This window comes from Sus scrofa, chromosome 14, assembly GCF_054392235.1.
Source record: "Sus scrofa isolate SSC_HxYL_T2T_F1_AM1 chromosome 14, Sscrofa_HxYL_maternal_Yorkshire_Landrace_v2.0, whole genome shotgun sequence".
NCBI lineage: Eukaryota > Metazoa > Chordata > Mammalia > Artiodactyla > Suidae > Sus > Sus scrofa.
In genome coordinates this window covers 146,658,900-146,680,975 of record NC_139396.1, presented here as the reverse complement: position 1 = coordinate 146,680,975, position 22,076 = coordinate 146,658,900, and the positions used below count along the sequence as shown (strand labels likewise).

At 43.5% G+C, this 22,076-nt stretch overlaps 1 protein-coding gene across 29 annotated transcripts in view; it reads left to right on the top strand.

Moving 5' to 3' along the window:
• Positions 1-22,076, top strand: part of NRAP (nebulin related anchoring protein) — an 89,893-nt gene that overhangs the window by 17,283 nt on the left and 50,534 nt on the right. For 9 of the 29 annotated variants that reach the window (XM_084993305.1, XM_084993295.1, XM_084993304.1 and 6 more), the window contains 10 exons: positions 729-830; positions 3,961-4,065; positions 5,699-5,803; positions 6,496-6,600; positions 7,341-7,448; positions 8,005-8,109; positions 10,846-10,950; positions 11,899-12,015; positions 15,754-15,861; positions 17,180-17,284. In XM_084993305.1, coding sequence (XP_084849431.1) covers positions 729-830; positions 3,961-4,065; positions 5,699-5,803; positions 6,496-6,600; positions 7,341-7,448; positions 8,005-8,109; positions 10,846-10,950; positions 11,899-12,015; positions 15,754-15,861; positions 17,180-17,284 — 1,065 coding nt within the window. 29 annotated transcript variants of the gene reach the window in all.

Sequence of the window (22,076 nt, the reverse complement as noted above, 5' to 3'; positions counted from 1 at the left end):
GCTCTAGGAATTCGCTTGTAGCAAAGCAGGTAAAGGATCTGGTATTGTCACTGCAGTAGCTCAGGTTACTGCTGTGGCATGGGTTCGATCCCTGGCCTGGGAACTTCCACATGCCACAGGTGCAACCAAAAAAGAAAAAAAGAACCACTCCTCTTTTTTTCTTTTTTTCTTTCTGTCTTTTTAGGGACTCACCGAAGGCATATGGAGGTTCCCAGGCTAGGGGTCTAATCGGAGCTACAGCTGCTGGCCTATACCACAGCCACAGGAACACCAGATTCAAGCCGCATCTGTGACCTATACCATGGCTATGGCAACACCAGATCCTTAACCCACGGAGTGAGGCCAGGGATCGAACCCACATCCTCATGGATCCTAGTAGGGTTCATTACCACTGAGCCACAATGGGAACTCTAAGGACCACTCTTCTAATGTCTAGTGTTTTCTAAGCTGAATACTTCATGCTGTGTGAAGAGTCTTTAAGTCTTTTTAATTACACTGCTAAATAGAACTTTGCACCCAGCTGGTGCCCTGTACCTGCCACTCGACTGGTGGCAGAGATGAAGCCAGGGAGACTGATAGCCCACACAGTTTGGGTTGTAGTACAGTTCAGATGCTTTGAAGTTGAGACTTGGGATCCCCCACCCCAGGTTTCACTCTGTATCTGTATCCTTTTGCTTCCTTTCTTTTTTTCTGATGGAAACATCACTGACAACGTCTGCCTTGTGCAGGTTGATGATCAAGACCATGGCGAGCGGTTTAAATCGGTGTTTCACTGGGATATGAAGTCCAAGGACGGGGCAGCTGCCCCTAGCAGCCAACCATTGGATGAGGTGAGAGAAGTGTTATAAGCGGGTTTGGAAACAGAGGAAAGAATGACACGGTATGCAAATAAAATGCATTATGAGTATGACTCCTGGAGGGACTCAGTTAGGCTTTCTTTTATCCAGTTTGTAATTCCAAAGGAAGCATCTGCAAGAGACTTCCGCCAGTGTGTCCCAGCACCACCTCAGCCGTGTCTGCTCCAGTCCAAGCTCACTGACTTCCCCCTTCCAACCCCTGTGTTGCTGTCACTAGGATCAGCCATCAGGCTGGAAACTAAGGCTGCCTTTTTGTCTTCTGACACCTGACACATCTGCACTCCTACCCTGCATTTCACTATCCCAGCTCTGATGCCCTCATCTCCTACCTGGATTTTCATGAACCTTCACTCTCGCGGGTTTGCCCCTCTCTGGCCTCCTTGGGACACTGGGCACATGCATCTTCCTGGTTGTCTCTGATGTACTCTTCCATCACCTGGGAAGTTATGGTCACTCTCTCCTGACAGCCTCATCGTTTAAAAATCCCCAGCCATTTATTTTTCATGATCCGCAGAATACTTGCACTTTTCTTGTAAAAACATCTCACAGCACAAAGCTAACCCCTTGTCCACCATCTCCCACCCTAGTTCCTTCTGTCGTGGTTCCCATTGTTATCAATCTTGTGGGTATCCTTCCAGATTCTCTCTGCTCATTTACAAATTAATGCCTATATAACTTTTTGCTGCTTACATTTGGATATGACTATTGCCATTTATTGAAAGACCTGTAATAACTTACATAACCATTCTTTTCTTTGGTTTTCTCGTCTGTAAAGTGAACTTTAAACAGTTCCTGATTCACAGAACTGTTGTAAAAATTAAGAGTATACAAATATAAAGCTCTTACTTAGAACACGGATCAGCACAATAAATATCTCAGCTACTTTTTTTTTTTTTTTTTTTTTTTTTTTTTTTTTTTTTTGCTTTTTAGGGCCATACCTGTGACATATGCAAGTTCCTAGGCTAGGGGTCGAATTGAAGCTGCAGCTGCCAGCCTATACCACAAGCCACAGCAATTCAGGGGATGGAACCAACATCCTCACGGATACTAATCAGTTTTGTTTCTGCTAAATCACAATGGGAACTCCCTCAGCTACTATTTCTTATTGAAAATTATATATGTATATTTCTATTGAAATGTATCATTTTTTTTTCCATGACACAATATGCATTGTTTTATAACTTGCATTTTTCACGCAACAAATACCCTGGAGATATTTCTATGTCAACAGCCTTTAAGCTGTTTGGGTGGGTATATCATGGGTGCAACCATTAAGAATGGACATATCATGCTCTCTTATTGATGGGTAAGATTATTTTCATTTTTTCCTCTTTTTCTTCTTTTTCTTTTGGTCTTTTTAGGGCCGCACCTGTGGCATATAGAAGTTCCCAGGCTAGGGGTCAAATTCAAGCTGTAGCCACCAACCTATGCCACAGTCATAGCAACAATAGTTCCGAGCCTCATCTGTGACCTACACCGAAGCTCACAGCAATACAGTAATGCCAGATCCTTAACCCACTGAGTAAGGCCAGGGACCAAACCCGTGTCTTCATGGATACTAGTCGGGTTCATTGCCACTGAGCCACAACAGGAGCTCCCTATTTCCATTTTTTTCTATTATAAAATTGTAGTTGAACACTCTTGTGTATGACTTCTTTCAGACACAGTGAGTATTTCTCTAGAATGGATAATGGAAAATGAGGTTACAAGGTCAAGGGTATGTGCCTTTTTAATTTTAATGGACCCTGTCAAATCGTCCTCTCAAATGGCTATACATTTTATATATGGCCACATATTCTCACCAACACTTGGTATTATCAAAGCATGGGATGAAAGTTTTGACAATCTGTATCTTGTTTTGTTTTCATTTATTTATTTATTATTATTGTTATTTTTTTTTTCTTTTTTGCCATTTCTTGGGCCGCTCCCGCGGCATGTGGAGGTTCCCAGGCCAGGGGTCTAATCGGAGCTGTAGCTGCCAGCCTACGCCAGAGCCACAGCGGGATCTGAGCCGCGTCTGCGACCCACACCACAGCTCACGGCAATGCCGGATCGTTAACCCACTGAGCAAGGGCAGGGATTGAACCCACAACCTCATGGTTCCTAGTTGGATTCGTTAACCACTGCACCACGATGGGAACTCCGTTTTGTTTCAATTTAAACTTCCCTGATTATGAGTGTAGTTGAGCATATTTTCACATGTGAACTATCTGTCTTTCTAGATCTCCAAAGGTTGGTTCTGCCCAACCTGTCCAACTTGACTCACCTCCAGCCCCCTTGGCTCCCCATCTTCCCTTCAATTCCCATCAAACTCACCTCCCCATGGCCTTTCACCCAAAGCCTTCTTGCTTTTATTCATGCCAGTCCACACTCCTAGAATTTATTCAGCATGTATTTATGGAGTATTCTATGCCAGACACTGTTCCAAGCTGCTGGAATCCATTAGTGCACAAAGCACAAGAAAATCCCTGCCTTTGTGGAACTTGACTCCTAGAGTAGAAGCTGTTCTTTCTCCCTTTGCATCATCTGTTCACTGACCTTAGCCCTGGAGGTCCAGCTTCTTTAAAGCTCTCATCATATTTATCTTTAATATAGTACATCTAAGCACAAAAATGTTTTCTAATTGCTAGTTGTGTCTTATGTTAGTTTAATCTCCCTAGATGGGTCACAAGTGTCTTCAAAGGCAACTTCGCCTCCCCTCCCCCTTTTTTTTTTCTTTTGCGAGGGTTAATTGCTTAATCTAATGCTTGGCACACAGGTAGCAGGTTTTTGAAGCCTGGCTGAATAGTGCTGATGAATCTCAGCTGCCTAATCTTGGTGTGATAATGAGGAAAGAAATATTAAGTTACATTTGGAGGTCTTCTCTGACAAGGTGAATCTCAGAAAGTTGGGTTATTTAGGCCATTTGGTTATTTTCTAGGTTGAAAAAGAATGAACATTCTAGTGAGCTGAGACCTGTCACGTATTAAAGGAGCTTATAGTTTTTAGAGAATTTTATCCTTTCTACCTTATATTGATAATGTATGTGGGTATAGGGAGGGTGAGCTTACCAACCAGATGTGTGGGGTGTATATTTGTATGCATTTGTGTTTTTCCTCTATAGAGAGCTTATTGGCCTGGATATGGGAAAGGGAATGCTTGGTGCCCAGGATCTCTGCCTGACCCTGAAATTGTAAGGATGGTTGAGGCGCGAAAGTCACTGGGTGAGGTAAGGGCCCTAGAAATTACTTTTGCAATTAGTTTGAATGTTTATTTTAAGACGGTGGGACAGAATACTCACCCTCCCCCAAAGATTCCCATGTTCTAATCCCTGGAACCTGTGTACATGGTTCTTTTATGGCCAAAGGAATGTTGCAGATATGATTAAGGTAAGGATTTTTTTAACTGAAGTATAGGGTTTTTTTGTCCTTTTTTTTTTTTTTAAGGGCCACACCCATGGCCTACGGAGGTTCCCAGGCTAGGGGTCAAATCGGAGCTGCAGCTGCCAGCCACAGCAACGCAAGATCTGAGCTACATCTGTGACCTACACCACAGCTCACAGCAACGCCAGATCCTTAACCCACTGAGCAAGGCCAGGGATCGAACCTCTGTCCCCATGGATACTAGTTGGGTTTGTTAACCACTGAGCCACGACAGGAACTCTAAATTGAAGTATGGTTGATTTACATGTTGTGTGTTGTTTTAGTTTCTTGTGTACATGTATGTATGAATATGTATATGAATATATATATGTGTGTATGAATATATATATGTATATATTATTTTGCAGATTCTATTTTATATATAGTGGTTTGTGTCTGCTAATCCCAGATTCCTAATTAAGGCAAGGATCAGATAGGAAGGTTATTCTGGATTATTACGGTGGACCTAATGTAACTGCAAGGGTCCTTATGAGGAGGGAGGCAGGAGGGTCGGAGTCAGAGAAAAGATGCTGTGACACAGAAGCAGAGGCCAAAGCCAAAGAACTCGGGCAGGCTCTAGAAGCTGGAAAAGGCAAAACAACGAATTCTCCATGACAGCCTCCAGAAGGAATTGGCTCTGATGGCTTATTATTATTATTATTATTATTATTATTATTTTGTCTTTTTGTCTTTTTGCCTTTTCTAGGGCCGCTCCCTTGGCATATGGAGGTTCCCAGGCTAGGGGTCTAATCAGAGCTGTAGCCACTGGCCTACGCCAGAGCTACAGCAACGCAGGATCCGAGCCGTGTCTGCAGCCTACACCTCAGCTCACGGCAACGCTGGATCCTTAACTCACTGAGCAAGGCCAGGGATCGAACCTGCAACCTCATGGTTCCTAGTCGGATTCGTTAACCACTGTGCCACGACGGAAACTCCCCATTTAGTAATTTTTCTTCAGTAAATGGAAAGAAAACAACAGGAACACAATTGCTAAGGAGCTGTGTCTTCTTAGGAAAACTAACCATCAGAGATACTCAAAAAGCAGGAAGAGAAAAGAACAGACCACTTACTCGCAGTGCTATAGAACTGTCTCCAGTGAACAAGTTATGAAAAACTGTCCTGCATAATAATTGCTGCAGTATCATATAAGCCTTTGAGTCAAAGAGCATCCCTTTGGTTGTGCCTGGTTCCATATCTTTTAATATAAACATGGAAGGGGAAACCCTTTGACCTGGGAAATGTTATATCTTCAGCCTTGAAGGTGTTATTCAAATCACCAGGTGAACGAACATTTTAGAATTTATCCAAGGTGACTGAAATGTCTTCTAAGTGCCTTGTGCATCCGGTTGGCTTGGTTCTGAATATGTTTGCTATTGCAAATTGATTAGTTCTCATTGGATGTTGTATTGGCTCTCATGCTGACACTGATCTGACCAACAGGAGTACACAGAAGACTATGGGCAACAGAGGGGCAAGGGGAGCTTTCCAGCCATGATCACACCTGCTTACCAAAGGGCCAAGATAGCCAACCAGCTGGCCAGCCAAGTGAGTGTCTCAGTGTCACCATCCGTGATGCTAATTTTTGTCCTTATCTGAGATTCAGATAACATCCAATAGGAGAGTGCTTTGGGGAGGCAGGTACCCTTAGGGTGATGCAATGGAGAACACTGTGTTCTTTTCCCTGTCAGTCATTCTCTGTGCCTTGATGGGCCACTTCTATCGATGGAGAGAGGACCACGTAGCTCCCCCCAGGCTGCACCAAGTAATTTCTTGAAGCGGCTTTAGCATTAAGGGAACTGATTGTTGTCAAGTGGATGGCAGATCCTCCTGAAGAGTAGCACAGCTTGTTGGTGAAGAGCTCAGAGTTTGGAGCCAGAATGCTGGGATTGGAATCCTGGTGCCCTCCCTTAGTAGCTACGGAACCATGAGCAAATTTCTTAACCTCACAGCTTCACAGCTGCTCATTTGTAAAAGGGGGAAAAATCATAGCCCTGCCTTATGTGATTGTTGTGGAGATGACTTACTATTTATTAGTGGTTAGCAGTTCCTAGCCCTGTCTCATTACTTAATGCATAAGCATTGGTGCTTTTTGGAGAGGAGCCCATAAAGCAAGCCAGAAAGACTTCACGCATGTTTGCATTGAGTTTTGCCCAGTGGTAGCTTTGGGATGGCTGGGAGGTGAGGTCCTCACAAAGGCTGTTGGGTGTGACCTTGACTCTATGCTGTCTCTTCACCAGGTGGAGTACAAGAGAGGGCATGATGAGCGCATCTCCAGATTCAGCACAGTGGCAGATACCCCTGAGCTGCTCCGGGCCAAGGCAGGGGGACAGCTTCAAAGTGATGTAAGAGATGATGGAGGCCAATGTGCAGTCATTCTCATTTAAGGTTCCCCATTCTTTCCTCACTTGGAGGAGGAAGCAGAGAGAATGTAGGTGGTGTCTCAATTCTGTGTAGGGGCCAGGAAGAACTTTCTAAGGTCAAGGATGGTCAGGTCAGTGTTGACAGCTAGTAAGACCTTGTGAAAACTCCTCCTTAGAGAGAGAACTTTACCTGGTGTTAGTAACAAACCAGATATATCTGATTAATCTGAAAGAATTCTCTCCTTGTCTCTGCAAATTATAGATGATAACTCCCAAAGAATTTCTATCATTTGCTTTTTCATAGCCCATTTGGTCCACAGCATAAGACTGAGAACCCAATGTTGTTTGAATGAGAAGTTTAAGCATGAATCCAGGGTCAGCTTAATGAGTAGCTTCCACTTCCCTTGGGTTGAGAAGTGGTTTTGGTCTCTGACACTTGACTGGTGGAAGCCTTCTTGCTCTGCCTGGCCCCACCACCTGGCCCACAGCAGGTGCTCACAAATATGTGTTGAATTCTACATTGAGCATCTCCCTGGATCAGGAACTCAGCTGGGTTTTGGGAATAAAATGGTTAAAAAGAAGCACAGGGTCCATCAAGCTCTGAGCCAACCACACTGCCATAAGAGTTGTGACCGGAGATATTCTTAGCAGGCTTTCCACTCAGATCACTGGTGGGTAGGAGGATTGTGGTATATGATTCAAAATTTGCTTTCATTTTCCAGGTGAGATACATGGAGGACTATGAACAGCAGAGGGGAAAAGGCAGTTTTCCTGCTATGATCACACCCGCTTATCAGATAGCCAAAAGAGCCAATGAGCTGGCCAGTGATGTAAGTGTCCAGGGCAGCGTTGTCCTCTTATAGGGGATGAAGCAGGAAGTTACCTGGGCCTGGCAAGTCCAACTTCCTGTCTCCTTTGGTGTGTACCATGAAGCCAGAAACTAGCTTTCCTTTTTATTTTTCCTTTCTTTCTTTTCTTTTTTTTTTTTGGCTGTACCTGCAGTATATGGAAGTTCCCAGACTAGAGGTCGAATCAGAGCTGCAGCTGCCAGCCTATGCCACAGCAATGCAGGATCTGAGCCGTGTCTGTGACCTACACCACAGTTCACAGCAATGCCGGATCCTTAACCCACTGAGCAAGGCTAGGGTTCAAACCCAAGTCCTCATGGATACTAGTCAGGTTCATTATTGCTGAGCCACAATGGGAACTCTCTCCTTCTTTTTCAATCAGTTTTACCAGGATAATGATCAGGCACCTTTATGTCTAAGACACACTCCCTAGACCCAATCAGAAAAAGAACATTCCATAGGACATTCAGTTTTTACTTTTCTGGCGTCTGTGCATAAGAAGCTAAATTTACCAGGTTTGTCTTTCCTGTTCAAATAGGTGAGGTACCATCAACAGTATCAAAGAGAAATGAAGGGAATGGCTGGTCCACCTGCTGGAGCTGAGGGCATGTTGATGAAGGATTATGTGGACCAGTACGGCCAGGTATGTGGTAAAATGACTTAAGAGACAATCCTTGTCATTGGTCAGGGCTCAGTTTGGAAACCCTCTAGCCTGTGACACAACCTGTGACCTTTTAATCGGGGGTTGAGTTGCAGTTCATCTTTGCCCATTTATGGAGAGGTGGATTTTTCAAGCCAGAAACTAGCAGACAGTCTATTCCACAGGGCTCTCAACTTGGCTACTTAGGGAAACAGAGTCTAAACACTTTTTCTTTCCTGTTTTTAAATAGAGGACCTATATCAAACTGGTGGGTTTGCCAGGAAGAAAGCATCCTCATCTATTCGTTGAGGAAAAGTCCCAAGGACTAAGACTGGTTGCGTTTAGCCCACCACTGTGCGAGCTCAGGAGGGATCCAAATGCATGTCTTGAGAAACACTGAGCACTTCACTGAGCGGGAGGACTCATTTTCTCAGAGAGTGAATTTCGTGTCTAGGTTCCTAGATAAAGCAGTATGCCAGGGAGAACCATCCTTTTTCTTAATTTCACTTCTTAAAGGAAGTACATCTTGTCAGGGTGTGAAAAGGTTGAGTGACAATTACAAGCTAATTTTATTTGCATATCCTTCTGTATTTTCTGGTACTAGGTAGGTATTGTGAAGGGGGAAGGGAACATTATTTTTTCATAGCTGTAAGTAAAGAATGTTGGAAGACCAAGAGTGTTTACCAGAAAAGTACACCCAATGGGCTTAGTTGATATTTTTCTCTTAATTTGACAGTGGTTTGAATTTTTTGACAATGGGTAGACTTTACAATATACATGACTTGTTCAATGTACATAATTTATAAAAGGAAACAACTTATTTCTCTTCTTCAGAAAACCAGGTTGCTTATATTGGGGCTATAGTTATGTGAAACTTAGAACGCATGTGAAGATAGGTTTTAACCCTTTTGCAAATGTTGATCTGAACAAAAATGTTTGATTTGGAATTGAAATGGTCATTTTGTTATATTCCACAATAAGTTAGTTAAAGGGTCTTCTAGGGCTTAAAACTCAATGGAAATACATTTTTATTGGCTTTGTGTTTTAAATATGTTGTTTAGAATGCTCAAGACAATTTTTGAAAATCAGTTTTGTTAAAACATGCTTGGCTTCTATATTTGGTAAAAAATATTTTGTTCTGTGTTTGGGCCATCCTATCTGCCACTAGTTATAACACACACATATAATTTCATATGTATACCTAGACCTGTCTGTACACACTGATGAAATGTAACTTTGTAGTAACATAGTGGAGCCTTGAGTCTTAGGATGTTTTGATTGACGTTTCCAGTCATGATGCTAACAAATGCAAGAATCAAAGTGGGTGTCATTTGGTAGCACGGCCAGCAGCGGTCGGTCAAGAGGACTCAGCCTGGAGTGACATTTCACTGTGATTTAGTGTGATGTCCCAGGGCGTGTGTGGGAGGGAGTGAGAGAGAAGCAGGGAGACAGATAAACTATAAATATCCATAGTGCCTGAAAGGCCAAACTATTCATTCTTCTTTTTAACGAGTAACTTTTTTGTAGGTTAAAGGGCTGTCCCATGTCATCAGTTTATTATTTGTAACTGGTCAACTCCCCAATAGGATTAAGTATCTCCTAGGAAGATGTCCACATCATATAGTCTTCTAAGCAGAGAAGTTAAAAAAAAAAAACTACAAACCAACCCCAGTCCATAGAGCAGAATGGGCAGAGGCGAATTACCAAAGAATTTGAGAGCCTTTATTATTATTATTTTTTTTTAGCTTAACTCTTTTTTTTCCTTACTGCATTTGACTAGAACATTCTGGCAGCCAAGCATCAAGGAGCACTCAGGCTAAACAGTTGGCATTACTGGTCATTCTAAATTGACCGAACCATTTCGTTTAAGAAAGTATGTGTGTTAGACTTGGAACCGTGGTTCGGGAGCAAGGATGCTGGAGAGAGACGGAGTCACGAGGTCAAGGAGGCACTAAGGGCTGTTCCAGACCTGTGGGAACCTGGAGGCAGAAGCAGCAGATTCTGCCTGGGGCAGGGCTGGGAGTGAGGGAGGAGGTCCCCAGAGAGCAGGTAGCTTCTGACAGGGTCTTGAAGTACATCGATTACTAGGGGAGGTGGTGACAGTTCCACGAGAGAGAAGGCTCTCCTTTGTGGGCATGAGTGGGTGCTGTGGGGAGGAAAAGGAAGAAATTAAGACTCAGATTGTAGTAATTAGTGTGAAATATACATTTAGTCCCATTTGAGATCATCTTAGGGCGATTTGAAGTCTTTTCCGCCAAAGTACCAGAATTCAAATAGTTGTATAATCTCTCTTTCCTGGTAATAATTGAGATAACTCTGTCTCTGAAGGAGACAGCATGTGGGATGTCAGTGAGTCTTTACATCTGAGGAAGGTAGTGTTCTAGGCGCCTGGAAGACAGAGGGACTTTGCAGGTGTCAGTTAAGAAACAGTACTCCTTAACACATGGGCCTGCGAGACCCACAGAGTATCCTGATTTGTCTGATGGAAATGATGACAATTACAGCAGTTACCATTTATTTAGGACTGATTGTCTGGGTACCACCAGTAAGCAGGTCTGCCTCTGGCCTCCAGCGTCTCACATCTTAAGGGCCACATTGTACTGCTCCTAAGGCTGATCACAGGAGCGTCTGATGTGGATGGGTGTCCATGGGATCAGGCTCTAGGTGAAATGGGTGCTGATCCCCCACCCATTCCAGGCGTGGAGCGCTACTGATTACAATGTTTGATTGACCCAGCAGGGTTACTCAGAAGAGTACGGCGAGCCCAGAGGAAAGGGCAGCTTCCCAGCCATGATCACCCCAGCTTATCTGAACGCCAAGAAAGCCAATGAACTCGCTAGTGATGTAAGTACCATATTGGGGCAACCCATAAGAGCTGCAGAAGCAGAGAAGGAATGAGCCTTTGAAGGCTGTGCTAAATGAAACCGACACACAGTACATGTATCAGAGCTGAGTTGAAGTAAAATGGTAGCCCTTAATTCCTATCCAAATTTCTGACACCTGCTTTGTTTGTTGTTGTTATTCATACCATCAGATCACATTTATCTCCTTCAAAGGAGGCTGACATGGACCAGCCACATAACTTACTTTGTGTCAGCTGAAGCCAGTACAAAGGCTGGTCCAGCCAGATAAGCTGGGGTTAGGAGCATCTTTGCAAAATAACCCATCTTAGAAGTTGAGCTCTTTATAGGAATAGCTGATGAAAAGAACTCGTATATTATCAGCTGGGTATGTCTCAGTTGAAAAAATGATTTTTTCTTTGCAGAGTGTTAGCCACCTGGCAGTCCTTGAAAGATAGGCTATAGTTTAACTTGGTAAAGTGACATGCCAGCTTGAACTTGATGTACACTCAGAAGCCCATATTTGTGTCATACACCCTTTTCCCTTCTCCTTTATACTTCATTACTATCCAGTTATCACCCATTTCCCTGGAAGAGGGTGCACTTTACTCTAAGAGGGAAAGTGTAAGGCAGTTCACTCATGGCTGGATGAGAAATGATTGTTAAAACTTGGGTTTGGGATGATACCTTTTGCTGTGGTCCTTTTAAGACCTTTGTTCATGCAGAATTAGAATGTAATGTACAAAAAGAGGGAAAGGGGGCAGTAGCATTTTGATGCAAAAGGGACCAAGTGGTTTGTGGACTTCGAGCAGGAAAAACCGATGGGAATTTTTTGCCTCCAAAAAATCCTAGCAAATAAATGTTGACATTCAATGCAAAGTAGATATGATATAACTTCTCTCATGGAGCATGAAAATAGCAACTGCGAACGCTCTATGTGTGTTTCTTTCAGATAAAATACAGGCAGGACTTCAATAAAATGAAGGGCGCTGCACACTATCACTCCCTCCCAGCCCAGGACAACTTGGTTCTTAAGCGGGCTCAGAGCGTGAACAAGCTTGTGAGCGAGGTGCGTATGGGGATGGTCTGGCCTGGGTGGTGTCCCCTCCTTTAACTCAGGCAGGGAAGGAGAGGCCCCGAGGATGAAAGATTCCATGCGATACCCATAAACTACACATGGGTTACCAGTTTCCACAGTTTCCAATGCATGCATAGATGGTTAAAAAAAAAAAAAAAAAAAAGACAAAAAAATTCACGAAAGAGTCTAGAATCAGACTAACTACATCTTTCTCTGATGATTCAAAAGTTTCTTCCCGGAATTCTCACAGGGCTGTAGATATGGCACAGTTCCCCGCAGTGGATTTCTCATGGCCAGAATCCTGGATGATCCAACCCCTATAACAACACGGCGTTCTTAAAGAATGGAAAGCCAAGAAGGGAAGGTCCGTTTTGAACATGGAACCTCCCTCTTTCTCAGAATTATAGTCAGGTTTCCAAGAAGTGCCCTGTGAACTCCCCTTGCCTTGGAGGCTGACCTGGCTGCCAGAGACTGTTTTCTTTGGCCGACCCAGTGGTTAAGATTTTTAGAATTGTTAAGACTATTGGCAAGGAAATATCCCCTCTAGTTCCCATATCCTGTTTAGGTCCTAGAGTTTCCTTATAGCAGCTTCTCTGTTGGCATTACCTGTTAGAACCCTGAAGGGCATGTGAATCGTCAGCCTCTTGCCAGACTATTCATAGGACTCACCTGAAAAGTTATCTGAAACTCAAAAAAGGATATGCAAATATCCTAATTATTATTATTATTAGTATTATTTTGCTTTTTAGGGTCGCACCCATGGCAGATGTAAGTTTCCAGGCTAGGGGTCGAATCAGAACTACATCTGCTGGCCCATGTCACAGCCACAGCAACGCCATATCTGAGCCATGTCTGCAACCTACACCACAGCTCATGGCAACGCCAGATCCCTGCCTCACTGAATGACACCAGGGATTGAACCTGTATCCTCATGGATACTAGTTGGATTTGTTTCCACTGAGCCACGATGGGAACTCCCTAAAATATTTTTCTTTTCCAACCCCTAATTCCTTTATCCCAAGGTGTTCCTTAGCCTGTGGTGCTCTACTTTTGGGCTGCTCAGAATCACTAGGAGTGACATTTCCTGGGCCTCATCAGGAACCTCAGATACTTTGAAGTAGTAGATGGGTACTAAGGCCTTGAAATCTGCATTTTAAGGAAGTATTCCATATGATTCTGATGCTCTAGGCTAGAGGTCAGCAAACTATGACCGGAGTGCCAAACCTGGCCCCCCCGCCCATTTTTATAAATAAAATTTTATTGGAACACACCATATTGTCTATGGCTACTTTTGAGTTATGAGGACAGAGTTGATCCAGAGGTGGCAGGTCCTACAAAGACTCAAATGTTTACTATCTGGTAATTTCTGGAAAAAGTTTGCTGAACCTTTCTTTTAACTCGTAGAATGTTAGATCTAGGTGGGATCTTTGCAATCTTTAGGCTCTTGCTTTGCCATAGGCCTGGAAAAATAAAGTGTCTGGTTCGGGTTCAAAGAGACTTTTAGGGAAAAGTAGACACATGTGTGTAGCTAGCACCCAGATAAAGAAATAGAACATGACCAGAGGTCCAGACAGCCTGCAGACACCTGTTTCTAAGAGTAACCACTGTCTTGATTTCTAAAACTACTTTGCCATTTTTCGAGCTATATATGAAATCTTAAAGTGTTTACTCTTGTAAGAGGTTATATATTTTTAATATTCAAAGCCAAACTTATAATTTACTTATTTATTATTTGAACGGAAAACATGTGTTGTTAACCTATAGTATCCTACGCCTGGTATTTTTAAATCTTGGGTTGAAAGTTTTCTAAAAATATCCTAGTTGAGCCCTGGTGACATTTTCAAGAGTGCCTTTGAGTTTGGTTCTCTGGTGCATCTGGTGTTTTGGTTTCCAAGGTGGAGTATAAGAAGGATCTGGAAAGTAGTAAAGGTCATAGTATCAACTACTGTGAAACACCTCAATTCAGGAATGTGAGCAAGATCTCAAAATTCACCAGTGATGTGAGTTTCTAATGCCTAAGCATTTTCTTGGGCTTTTCTGATGACCTTAATTTATAGGTCTCCTAAGAGACAGTCTGTGTGAATGGAGCTGGGTGTCTTGGAGAAGCATGGCTTCTTTGGCACAAACATTATGAGTTTATATAGTGATTGCCTGATGGGGCTGGTCCATGAAGTGTTCAGTCCCCTGGAATGCACTTGACCTTGAGTCCTCAGGGCTGCACTTGTGCTCTTGCATCCTTCCTGCATAGCAGTATCCAGCTCCTAGTGGAAAATGCTGGCAGGGGAGCCTGGCTGAGTGTGCAACATCCCCCTCAACTCGACGTAGTGCTTCTTAAATTAATACAATCTCAGTTCACCTGCACAGTCACCTGGGGAGCCAGGTGATATTGCCCCATCTTACAGATGAGCAGATCTCTGCTGGAATGGCACTTGCAAATTTGGAAATTCTCAGATATGGTCTGGGGAGGTATCCTTAAGAACCTCAAGGATTAGCTTATACAATTTTACTTCTGCTTAGCTACGTATAATAGTAGAATTTAAAATCATGCGGGACTTAGTGAGGCTCAGTAAGGAATTTCTTTTGCATACGTGTGGTTAAGAGCACCAGCTTTGCAGCTGATGGACCTGGTGCCTCAACTAGCCAAGTGGCCGACTTTGGGCAGGTTAAGTTCTCAGAGCCATTTGGCCCATCTGCAAAATGGGGATGTTAATAGTTATTCATTCCTCCTCAAAGAGTGCTTGCAGAGACTAACTGAGATAAGTAGCATTGTGTCTGATGGAGAGTAATAGTTTTCTATCGAAATACCCTCAGTGCCTGGAAATGCAATGGACTCTCAGAGTGGGTGGTTTTAATGTGGCTTCATTAGAAGCTACCCACATTTTCCTACTTAGGACTTCTTGTGTTGGTCTTGTCTTTGTTTGGTAAGCTGCCCTTGGGACATATTATTTCACATGGTTTTGGCAGTGACCGATGTGTCGTATAAAAGTTATAGAATTTGGCAAAGCTCAGGTTTTATTCCTCATGTATTTAGAAATGAATGGCATGCAATGATTTGCACCAGCCCCCAGCATGGGGTTTGCATGCAGGGCCTCCTGGGTCAGTGCTCCTCCTTGGAAAGCTCTACCCCTGCATGCTGTTTTGTTTTGTTTTTACATTAGAAAAATCTGACATATTCACAACTTCAAATGTTTTATTTATTTATTTATTTATTTTACTTTTTTTGCTTTTCGGGGCTGCACCTGCAGCACATGGAAGTTCTCAGGTTAGGGGTCCAAATGGAGTTGTAGCTGCCAGCCTACACCACAGCCACAGCAATGCAGGATTGGAGCCGAGTCTGTGACCTACACCGCAATTCACAGCAACGGTGGATCCTTAACCCACGGAGCGAGGCCAGGGATCATGGCCTCATGGATGCTAGTTGGGCTCGTTACTGCTGAGCCACAACAGGAACTTCCTGAAAATGTTTTTCTTTCTTTTTTTAATCAGATCCATTTTGTGCTGTCTGCGCGCCTCAAATATAATGTTTGCTGTGTGCCTGTTTCACCCCAACTTCTTAAAATTTATTTTTTTTAAAGTTTGACTTATTTTTAATTCAGTGGCACATCACATACTTAAATAGGCTCTATTTAATCATGTACATTTTGGATCTAGTGCATTAGGATGAGCAGCTTATCTTCACCAAGTTGGGAAGAAAATGCTTTTTGTTGAAGGTTTTGTGTTCTCATGTAGAATAAATATAAAGAAAACTACCAGAACCACATGAGAGGCCACTATGAAGGAGTTGGGATGGACAGACGGACTCTCCACGCTATGAAAGTTGGAAGTCTGGCAAGCAACGTGAGTCCTATTGTGAAGGGAGGGCCTGCAGGTCCTGGGGTGTCTCTTGGGGTGGACGGAGGTGGGACATGAGGAAATCAGCCAATTCTTTTTCAACCTCCCCTTTTGAAAAATCGCATATCAAGACTGACCTATGAAAGTTTCCCAGTGTTAATCGCTGTAACCAAGGTAAAAATCCTTGAACATTTTCAAAAGCTTCCACGTACTTATCTCAGCTTTCTTGGCTTTGAAGCATACTTAACTCTATTATAACTGATTCAGTGTGAGAAAAACTTTCAGTTGCTGAAAGATAGAGAAATGGATGAGCACAATTCTTTATTTACTTTTTTTTTTTTTTTTTTTTTTTTTTTTTTGTCTTTTTGCTATTTCTTTGGGCCACTCCCGCAGCATATGGAGGTTCCCAGGCTAGGGGTCGAATCGGAGCTGCAGCCTCCAGCCTACGCCAGAGCCACAGCAACGCAGGATCCGAGCTGCATCTGCAACCTACACCACAGTTCACGGCAACGCCGAATCGTCAACCCACTGAGCAAGGGCAGGGATCGAACCCGCAACCCCGTGGTTCCTAGTTGGATTCGTCAACCACTGCGCCACGACGGGAACTCCGGATGAGCACAATTCTTATTTGAGATTCTTCAACTTTCCAAAGCATTTGTGATTTATTTGGAATTGTTTGGTTGGTGGATTGGTTCATTCATGTATTTAATCTTACTGTTCACTGAAGACTTCCCGTGACCAGGCACTGGTCAAGACAGTGGGGCGGCAAAATGGACCAGGTCCTTCTTTTAATAGCATGGGCTCTATTAATCTCTCTTCGGCTTTGTTCAATTCAGTTACAGGTTTGCAAATACCAAGCTGTAAATCTTGGAGGTAAAGGACACTTAGAAGAAATTGACTTTGTTATTAAAACACACACATGTCAAATTTCCTCTGCCTGAGAATGTCGTATATGACCTTTAGAAAATAAAAATTAAAATATGCCGAAGACTCTTGACTTTTTTATCTGAGGGTTAGCCAAGAAGCTCTTTGAATATATACTCATATGCAAATGCTTCTTTTTTAACAAAAAACTACAAGGGTTCCATGATTAATAAGAAAGATAAAATAAATGTGCTTCAGATGAAGTTAACTAATTTTGGATTAATTAAGAGGAAGAATTCAAATTAATTAAAGGCAGGAGTGTGAACATAATTTAATTTTCCTTGGAGGTGATGAAACTGAATTAATTTGTTCCTGGTTATGTAAAAAATATTATTGTGACATTCAAACAAGGTCAAAAGAGACTGGGGGCGGGGGGCTAACCTTGCTCTTTGTGTTTCAGATCGCCTACAAGGCCGATTACAAGCATGACATTGTCGACTACAACTACCCGGCCACCCTTACTCCTTCCTATCAAACCACGATGAAGCTGGTGCCCTTGAAAGATGTAAGTCCTCTTCCCATAGGCCTTTCTCCTTTGTTCCTTGTCACTTTCCTCCAGTGGAGAGATTCTTAGGCAGCCTGATGGAAAGAAACAGAATACAGCAGTTCATAGGAGATGGAAGGGATGGAAAAAGGGAACCTTTTTCCAATAGGAAGTCCACAGATAGATGTTTGGAAGCTCTTAGATTTCCAGGATAAGGTGAGGACAACTCTGGTTTCATCTTGAAAATATGGTTCCTTTTCACCTCTTAGAATTTAGGAACTATATCTGTTGCTGGGCACATTTAAAGTAATTATTCCCTAGTAATGATGAGTTTTTTGTTTTGTTTTGTTTTTAAGTTTTGGGTGTGGGATGTTTAAGGACCAAAAGGAAGTAAAATGAAATAGCTATAAGTTGAGGAGTGGCTGTTGTGGCACAGCGGAAACGAATCTGCCTAGTATCCATGAGGATGCTGGTTCAATCCCTGGCCTTGCTCAGTGGGTCAGGGATCTGACGTTGCAGTGAACTTGCAGGTATAGGTTGCAGATGCGGCTCGGATCCCGTGTTGCTGTGGCTGTGGTGTAGGCTGGCAGTTCTAGCTCCGGTTTGATCCCTAGCCTGGGAACTTCCATAGGCCATGGGTGCAGCCCTAAAAAGTAAAAAGAAAAAAGAAAAGAAAAGAAATAGCTGTAAGTTGAGAGGAAGCGAAGTGGTAATATCACCCTCATTTTTTTTTCCCTAGGAGCACTTGATAAATATGTGTGGAATAGATATATATTGCTGAATTATCACAGCAGCGATTTTATTTATTTATAGTTCAACTTGTCTCCAATGAAATATGTATAATTAAGTTTATTGTTTTCTAATTTCAAGAATGTTTAGTGTTTATTACAGAAAAATTAGAAAATACAGAAATGTACAAAGAAAAAAGTACAAGTTATCTGCTATTTAAAAAAGTACAGGTGATTTAGAACTGAGTTGGTATCCTGGCTGTCAGTGAGTTATCCCCAGTCAACCGATAATTTAATGTACATTGAACGTGTGTTCATTGGGTGCACAGGGCTGCTTTCCTTCACATTCCTTTAGGATCAGCACAGCTCCAGCAGTTGGCTTGGGTCTTGCTCTTGGTATTTGGGTCTTCACCTCTCTCCCCTGTTTGTTCAGAGGAGGAGCTGTGTCAGGTTCAGTTGGGCATCTCCAGCATCTAACATAGTTTACAGGACAGCAAAGACCAATCATTGGCAAATGACAGTTTGATGGATAAGAGAGGCTTTTCAAATGTGTGATAAAGCAGGGGGTGGGAAATAGAGGCATATAAAGGGCCTGAATTTTGATTCTCCTTTTCCCCAGAATTTGATGGAGTTGACTTATTCATCTCACCTTAATGAAATTCAAGGTTAAATGTGGCTACCTAAGCTATGCTTTTTCTTTATTTGCTGCATACATTATCTGGGAAACTTGAGGGACCAAGGGCACCTTATAAAATCTGAATGTGTACTTTCAAGGTAGACTTCTAGAAACCACTCTTAGGAGTGCAAACAAAAGAGAGCATCCTACAACTCTGTATTCCCATGATGACACTACTTGCTGTGACATTTGTCTACATAAGACAGTGGATCCACCCAGGCACCTGAAATATAGCCAGCTTACCTGGAGAAGTCTGAGAGACAAATTAAACGAGGTGGGATTAGAAATATTCATTGCAAAAAGAGATAAGTTCTATGCTGGCAGCCCAGGAGCCAGATCTAGGCTGCAGAGGTGTTTTGTTTGGTCACACAGTGTTAAAAAAATAATTGTGGTTTTGAACCAATATGTAGAAGTTGTGGGAGTTTCTGCTGTGGTGCAGTGGGATCAGCCGCCTCTCTGCAGCAACAGGACACAGGTTTGATCCCTGGCCCAGCACAGTGGGTTAAGGTTCTGACGTTGCCACAGCTGGGGGGTAGGTCGCAACTGTGGCTCCAATCTGATCTCTGGCCTGGGAGCTTACACATGCCCGGGGCGGGGGTGGAGGGGGGCAAAAAAAAAAAAAAAGAAATGTGAGAGTTCCCATTGGAGCTGTGGCCCTTGTTCCTGCGTGGCAGCAGGCGACTGGGACTAGGTAGCAGCTGCTTTTATCATCCTAAACGCCTTTACCCGTAATTACTGGCTTCCGTGGGAATTTGAGTTTACCGCCCTTGGCATAGGGACTTTAGTGTTTAGGAAGTTTGGGGAAATCTGTTTATGAGAACATTTGTGGTCTGTCTGTCTGGTAGTCTCCAAGGTGGTCAAGTCGTATGAAATTAAATAAACAAACCCAGGTCCTTAATTAAAGAACATGCCCTTTGGGTCAATTTTACAAACACAAAGAGCATTAAAATGAGACTCTCCCTGCAGCAAGGGGACCTTTCAGAAAGTAGATTGAAGCAATGACCAAGCATCCATGATGTTGCAGAAATATAATTAATCATGGAGAGTGTTAATTATGACCTGCAGAAGAAAGTAATTGTGCTCTGCAACACACTTAATGCAGAATTATCAGGAAGGAATGTGCCATTTAAAAAACATACAGTTTTTGTGACATTCAATTGTGCCTAATTCCGAAATCTAATAGACTCTTTAGATGAGATCATTTTCCCTCTGACTTAATGCATTAGGAAGCTACTGTACATGAATCTCATTAATGGTTGACAATGAAATGATTTCCTGTTTCCTGTTTTTCCCCCATACGCATTGTCCAAAACTCAGAATGTGCAAAAACTTTTCTCCTTGAACCATTAACTAAAAAGCACCAAGCAGTGTTGTCCCTTATCTCCAAATCCAACAAAACACTCTGTGGTCTGGTGTCTAGAACACGCTGCTTTTCCTAGGTCCTATTCTAGAAGCAATTTGTAGGTCTTTTTTTTTTTTTTTTTTTGGCTAATTTGTCAATCAGAATATATTTCCCTCTCCAACTCTAGGAAGCCCCTGGTCCATCTGAAAGATAACAAGTTAACAGTTCCAGGCACACCACCTTTGGCAAAACTGTGTTTATAATGTGTAGGCTGGGAGCCCCTCTGGGAGGCCAGCTGCTTGGATTTGAATCCTAGCTCTGACACCAGCCGGGTGACCTTGAGCAAGTCACGTCAGGTCTCTGTGTCTCCAGTTTCAGGCTGTGAGGTGGCGATAATGACAGTCCTTACCCACAGGGTGGCTGGGAAGATCACATGCATGACTCTGTGCAAGGCCCTTGACATAGTGCCGGGGACATAGTCAGTGCTGTTTTTTAGCCATGCTTGTTCTTAGCCAATGTTGGGACAGGCAAGAATGAAGTGAGTAGAAGAAGGAAATACAGTGTCAAGTTGGTCCTTGGGTCTGTGTCACTTGGATCACTGGGTTTTAAAATACTGAACTATTTTCTGGCATTTAAAAATTGTAAGAATTTATATAATGATGTAGATTTCCAGTTTCTTTGGAATCTTTGGACTCTCTGGCCCCTTTGATCCTCACTCTGAGGCCTAGAGCTGAGGAGCAGCTGCTGCCCTTTGCCACGGTCCCCACCACTCCTTACTGCTTCCCCAACCGGGAAGCCAGACACTGAGCCCAGGAGAGGACTTCACTGGTATCCAGCTAGTGCTCTGCTTGGAACTCACAGACCTTGTGACCTTTAGGTTATAAAGACTCCCCATGGTGGGTTGTTACCCAGGAATGTGGCAGTAGGAGGCAGCAGCTGGCAGAAAGAATGGCAAAGACATCACACTCTGGTTATCTGGACAGGAAATAGTAAGAAAGTGCAGTGCTGGCCAGAGGTGTGGCCCCCTGTGAGGGGCAGAGCCAAGTGCCAGAGGAGGATGGCCGGAGGCAGCAGGTGGGGGTCTGGACAGACGTGGCAGGAGATAGTGAGGATGTAGGCAAGGGGGATGGAGTTCTTAGGCAAAAGGCCTAAAGAAGCTGCCATACTGGGTGGGATCCTGGGTGGGGCCTTGGGCTTTGTGCAATCAAACAGAGACTTGAAGACCATGAGTGGGGTATTCGTGATAATCTGATGGCTGCAAACAAAGCAGCTGACCAAAGTGCCTAACCTGGAGCCTATAGGTGGAGAGGCTCAGGTGTGCAGAGGACCAGACCAGTCTGGGGTCCTGGGAGCAAGGACCCAGCTGAGATGGCTGTGTGGGCAGGGCTGCACTGGGTGTGCTTGCTCTGTCCAGGGTAGGTGCTCCATGACTGTTTGTTGAAAGAATGAGCAAATGAGCAAATGGACGAGTGAAAGAGCACCAGGCAGGCGTCAGGGAAGAAGCTCAGGGTGAGGGGTGAGTTCACATTTTCCTCCCTGACCTGGACCGAGGGCCCACGTGGCTAAATTGTGGGTGAGGCCATTTGCCATCCACAGCATCACCGTCTTTTCTTTCACCCATCTGGATCCTGGCTCTCCTTCCATCCGTACAGGCTTCTGGGCTCCCACTCGGCTCACCTCAGCCCTCACCCGTGTTACCCACCCTTGAGCCTCAGATTCCTAGAACTTTTGCTCAAGTTCCCATTTTTCTCTGCAGCACATCTTAGGCCAGTTTGGAAAAAACTAAGATGATTGGATAACATATATGCTCACGCACAAATGGCTAATAACCCTTAACTCTCTGAAGGGCAAACTGTAGTGTGAAAAAAGAGAAAATCCACCAGCCCCCAATAGCTTGAAGTTAGTGGGAAACCAAGGAGTCCATGAACCAGGCTGCCCTGGAGATTCCACCTCCTTCTCTTCTGAGCCCTCGTTTTCTGTGAACGTGCCAAGTTTAGGGCAGCTTTCTTGGGGACTCTGGCCAGGTGGGACTGAGGACCTGCCACTCAGAGATGTGTGGACAGCCTT